Source organism: Benincasa hispida, chromosome 10, assembly GCF_027475165.1.
Source record: "Benincasa hispida cultivar pf3 chromosome 10, pf3_genome.v1.1, whole genome shotgun sequence".
In the NCBI taxonomy this organism is placed as follows: Eukaryota; Viridiplantae; Streptophyta; class Magnoliopsida; order Cucurbitales; family Cucurbitaceae; genus Benincasa; species Benincasa hispida.
The window spans coordinates 38096281-38102280 of record NC_143487.1 but is presented as its reverse complement, the minus strand read 5'-3'; the positions used below and the strand labels follow the sequence as shown (position 1 = coordinate 38102280).

General features: G+C 31.9%; 1 protein-coding gene across 1 annotated transcript; it reads right to left on the bottom strand.

Annotated features, from left to right (window-relative positions):
* Nucleotides 1–1223: 1223 nt before the first annotated feature.
* LOC120089185 (benzyl alcohol O-benzoyltransferase-like) lies at nt 1224–3403 on the bottom strand. The gene is made up of 3 exons (XM_039046598.2): nt 3158–3403; nt 2485–2736; nt 1224–2308 (listed from the first exon to the last, which is right to left on the bottom strand). The coding sequence occupies exons 1-3, from the start codon at nt 3353–3355 to the stop codon at nt 1373–1375; spliced, it is 1386 nt and encodes a 461-aa protein (XP_038902526.1). The 5' UTR covers nt 3356–3403; the 3' UTR covers nt 1224–1372.
* Between the last annotated feature and the right edge of the window lie 2597 nt (nt 3404–6000).

Below are 6000 nucleotides of genomic sequence, written 5' to 3'. Positions count from 1 at the left end.
CAATGTGATTGTTTGACCCAAATATAGGAGCAATTATAGATGAAAATGTCAAAATTACAAATTAAAAAAAATCACAGAAAAACTTTACAAGCTAAATGCGTCCATAATTAATTAAGTTTAATTTTATTGAACGTCGATATATAGATATATTTGACAAATATAAAACCATCGAGTTATAAAAAATACGATACATAATAAACGACAATACTTACTATACTAAACATTTTTAACATATCAAGTAAAGTATATCATGACATTTTTTCCTTGTCGAGAATATCCATATTCTCGAAACAGAATGTCTTGAAGTTTTTAAGAATATCAATTGCAATGACACTTGACATTGCAAAAACGTCAACAAACACTATTATTCTTCGGATGAATTATTAATTAATGAAGTTAAAACCCATTTAGAGTTATTTGGGTAGAGAGATCCCCATTACTCACTTGGGGTCTAGTGTTGTCATATCTTCATCCGAGGTATAGAATGGTGATTTGGGATGGAGTATGACAAAATATCATATTATTTATTGAGATATATGGAGGTTTTGTTGTCCTTATAAATTGGTGTCAGAGTGGTTTTTTAAACATCGTTGTATTGGTGGTGTTATCCTCAACGTCCGCTTAAATAAATGTAGTGAGCCTTGTGGATAAAATCTCTATGTTAGACAAAAAGAGCTTGAGATGCTTGAAGATAGAGTTTTATCAACCAAAAGAAATTTAATTAAGGGTGCACATCATGTTGTCGACACTAAGTGTATTGTCCATGGTTGTGCTCTACCTAGCTTTCCTGTTGGCCATAATAAGAGGAAGCTCTCGTATGCGGTCGTGATGGACAATGAGGGGTTCTTAAGACTGTCACCAAACAAAGTCTCACATTTTCTCCATTATTAGTGTGAAGCCTCTTGAGAATGGTTCCAAAACTAAATTCATGAGTTTGACAAAAAATGACAAAATATCATATTATTGTGGAGATCTATAGAGGTTTCACTATTTTAATCATTATATCCATCGTGAAGAAGAAAAGATTGTTGTGTTATATATTGTGAACGATTGTTGGCATCGGCCATCTCATATATCCATAGATTGTTTAAGGCTAGTTTGAATTGACTTTTCAGACCTTAAAAAGTGTTTTCGAACGTTAAAAAATAAAAATTAAATAATGAGAAATCAGTCAACCCATATAGGTTCTTGAATAGTTAAAGACTAGAATACAACCTTTGAAATGACGAAAATAAATGAAAACAAATCTTATTCCTATGGGAATCTTATACATAATTTAGCCCAAATATAAATTTTAAAGCCCTTACTATATATACGCACACATACACATACACAAACATATATATAAGCTTTTTTTTCTTCTTCTTCTTTATTACAAAGTAGATGGAATGATGGTATGCTTAATGCTATCAACTTCATCAGCCACTTGTTTCACTTGCAACCAGACATGAACATTTTCCATAAATCTTTCCATGGCTGGAGCAGGCAAGCATAGAGGTACCACAATTCCCTTTTCTCCTCCTTTATTCATGAAAGGTATGCAATAGCTTATAATACCTGGGATAATTCCATGCCTTGCTGTTGTAGGTCCTCCAAAAATGGCCTTTCCCCATCCAAAGTCCACCTCTTCAAACCCAACTCTCGTTAGATCTGACACCGTAAATGATACAAATGCAGCGAAAGAGGGTCGTCCTTTAATCACCATAAGATCTGTCATAGACTTTATGTACTCCTTTGTCACCTTAGCCTTAGCCTTCCTTATCAATTCTACAGCATAGCCAAGTGGGTTTTCACAAAGCTTTGCAGCGGTGGTGACTGCTGCAGGGAACACAAGAGCATTACCATAATACCCTAACGGTAAGTCGAACTTGGAGCGTAGATTCACGATGCAAAGAAACCGCACTTCCTCCTTCGGGCTAAATTGAAGGGCTATGGTACGAATGCGCCAAATGTAGGCTGTGATGAGATCCAAGGAGGAACAATCGCGAAGGTGGGTAGGTAAAGTTTGACGAAGGGTGGATATTTGAAGTGGGCTAAAAATGAATAAGTGATCGACCATGTTGTTGATTGGACTAAGGATGCCCTTATTGTCATCAACATGATCGTATTCGTAGTGGCGACAAGTGATTCTTGGAGGATCTCTTGCGGTTAAGAGAGCCCTTTGCCATACTGGAAAAATAGATGGGGCAAAAGCTCCACGAGCTATCTCTGCTATAGCCTTCATGAATTTGACAATGCCAAAAGCATCCGTCATCGTATGATTTAGACGAATAGCAAAAATGAAACCTCCACACTTGAGTCTTGTCAACTACATGACAAATAAAAGAAACAAAAAGTCAAATTAATTGTTAGTTTTAGTGTTTTAATTATGTTAAGTTCTAGTTTCATATTTTAGAAAACTATTCAAGACTTAAAAAATAAATAGAGGCTAAATATATCAAATAGCCCATTTATTTGGTTAAATAACTAATAAATATGATATACCTGAATAAGCAATAATGGGGAATTAAGGATTCCATCAGAATTTGGAGGGTTGTATATAATGTCCTCAACCTTTGACAGTGAATATGGAAGTGCATCGCTCAATTGTTTCAAGGTCACATCTGCATCTGCTTCAATGAACAAGATTCCTTCCCCTGTACATTCTACGAATAGCTTTCTGCCAGGCCCTTCCCTTACTCTTCCGGCAAAAGGATAGTAAAACACCAATGTCTTTGCAATTGCTTCCTTTATTACCTGTCGTTGAGGATCCCATGTTAGAAATTGAACAATATAATATGATATATCAAAACATATGAAGTCCAAATGGGCATCTGGTTCGAAGAAAAAGCAAAAAAAGAAATCTGACTCAAGAAAAAGAAAAAAAATATTGGATGAGGCACCATCTCTAGATACATAGTCAGAAAGCTGACAAATTTTTTAATTTTTCAAGAAAAATCCATATTTATATAACATGATATTAGAGTCTATGAAGTTCAAATATATGGATATTCAGTAAGGAAAAAAAACAATTTAAGAATGGTGAACATAAAGAGACATCATCATATTGAAAAAAATCACAAGATGTCACAATACTAATAAAATACATGGATATTTTTACTCATCTTGTAGCCAAAAATTGGTCGTGAGATGGTATTCCATGTTTATCTAATATTACCTTCACGGGGTCTTTTCCCTCTAGACTTGGATTATGCTGATAAATATTTATTACTGGAACATGAAATCTTAAGCTTTGTTGATCATCGACATCAGAAAGCTGTTTAAATTCATAGGGCGTAGGGTTTGCTGGAGCAATCAATTCTGGTTGGCATCTTCGTACTTTAAAGAAAAAGTCGATGGTTTGCACTATTTCCATTCGAAAAAAAGGTGAGTGAGGAGATAATAATTGATAGTTGAAAGAGGAATGTATGGTTAGATTTGTGAGTATGAGAATGTGAAGGTGTGGTATTTATAAAGAGATGGGTGAAACTAAAAGTTGAAAGAACAAAACCTAGATGCAAGTAATTACAATGTTCATGAATCAAGATCACAAGTAATTACAAGTAATTCATTTTTTCTTTATTTTTTTATGTTCGATTGTTTTCAAATAAAAGAAAATGAGCCAACTTATTTAAAAATATAGCAAAATATCATTTCTATTAATGGTAGACCAGGATAAACTTCTTTCACTCAATGATCGAAGTCTATCACACTCTATCGCAATCAATAATTGATAGACAGCGATATTTTGCTATATATGAAATGTTTGTAGCAGTTTTATCATTTAAAATAACTACTCTTTTATCTTTTACAGTTTCAATAAAATCAATATTTTCTTTTTCATTTCAAAGGATTCGACTCAATTTTTAATTTTCTAAATCATTTGGCTATTAGGTTTTTATAAACATCTTTCATTATTTAAAAATTAATTGCATAAATTAAAGGAAAATTTTCACCGATAGAAAAAATATCAAACTATTTACAAAAATAACAACAAAAAAAAAATATTGTAAGCCCAATATCAGCTGAAGCATGAAGGTGAAGGTGATGATTATCACTCTAAAAATTTAGATGGAACCTCACATAATATAGAATTTGACAATTTTAATGATTATGATTTGTTTGTATCAAATTCCAATAATATGAATTAGAAGCAACAGTTTGAAGGATGAACCTGTCTTACCTCGAACATTTAATTTTGACATTTTGAGTTGGTGGAAATTGAATGGTGTTAAGTATCCAATTTTACAAGAAATTGCAAGAGACATATTAGTTATTTAGTGTTGCATCAAAGTCTACTTTAAGTACTTGTGGTAGGATTGTAAGCCCACATCGTAACAAACTTCATTCGAAGAAGATAGAGGCTTTGCCCACATCGTGACAAATTTCATTTGAAGCTTTGATGTGCGCTCAAAATTGGATTGCAGCTAAACTTTTGACAAGTTAGTTTGTTTATTTTGTTTTACTTCTTTTTAGCATTTAATATATTAATAAATATTTTCTTTTAGTACAAATATTTGACAATATAAGGTACTAGCACGGAAAAATAAATGGTTAAGTATTTAGCAACTATTTTAGAAGATGCAAACGATTTTGATGAAAATGGCGTGGTGAATAAGGTATGTTCAAGGATTAACATTATTTTGTTGTCTAAGATTTTTTTTTTTACATTATTTGTTTATTACATTTTAAATGTAGGAGTGAATAATACTCACAATAAGGATGGGAGGATGCCAAAAAAGGAGAAAGACTTGGATGTGAAGTCATCGTTGAAGAGAGAAAGACGAGTTTTATTGAATTTTAAGTTGTAAACTTATTTGAATGTATAAAACGTTTGCCTTTAATTGACTTCCTTATTCAAACTTTATTGAATATTAAGTTAAACTTATTTAATGGAATTGTAAGCTTTTAAATTATCAATTGTGTTTATTTCATAGATTGATTTATTATTTTTTGTTTATTTTTGGTACACTAGTCAAATTTTATAACTGAATGTGTTAAAAGATTTTAACACACTTTTGAAAAAGTGAACAATGATAAATTACATATAGGGACGAACTTTTCAAAAGAGTAGATGAGCTAAAATTTGACAATAAAATGACGGTGGAGGATTGAAATGAGAGTCTTCTACGGTGATTCTTCTGTCTCAAGCAACCCTTCCTTCGCCGCCAACATTCAATACTCCAACGAAGCATATACACCTGGAGATTGAGTCATTCGTACAAGCATTTACTCCTTTTACTAAACCATTCTGCTCCTCCTTTAATTATTTCTCCATATTCCCACTTCCAAGACACCGATTCCCTTCCTTGCTTTGTTGAAACAGACAAACGTTCTAGATGTACGAAGATACTTCTGACCGAAGTGGGTCCTTACAAGTCCTTCTCGCTATCTTTACACCATCATTCTCTTGAATGTCTAAGAACCACCTCCGAAACTTTGATGGCAACCCCCACAACTAATAGTTATGTTGAAATATAAGGACAATTCCAAAGTAAAAGGATAAACATAAGAGGAAGAGTAGGGAAGAAGTATTAACACCTACATCCACTTTCAAACAAGAGAGGAAGAGTAATTTCATTCAGCAAATTTACAGAGTTTCTCAAAATCTGAAATCACTTATGAGCTGAGGTTGAAGAAGAGTATGTAAACTTAGCTCACTCAAATATTCCCTCCTAACAAAGTGTTACAAACTGTTTCTAGAAGCCCTATCCAAATTTGGGTTTTTCCAATTTTGTTTAATTAAACTTAATTTTATCCATATTAAATTTACATTTAACTTTTTTTTAAAAAATAAATATAAAACCAATTAAATGGATTTTTATAAAAATCCAAATTTAGTTTAATTTCCAAAAAATTAAATTAAACGTAAGCGATTTTCTAATATTTGAATTTTCATAAAATTTAAATTTTAATTAATTAAACAATTTTATTAATTTAATATCAAATATTAAATTAATTACATGTCAATTCTACAACCACAAGTCTCAATTTATGTAATTAATATTTAAATCATATTTG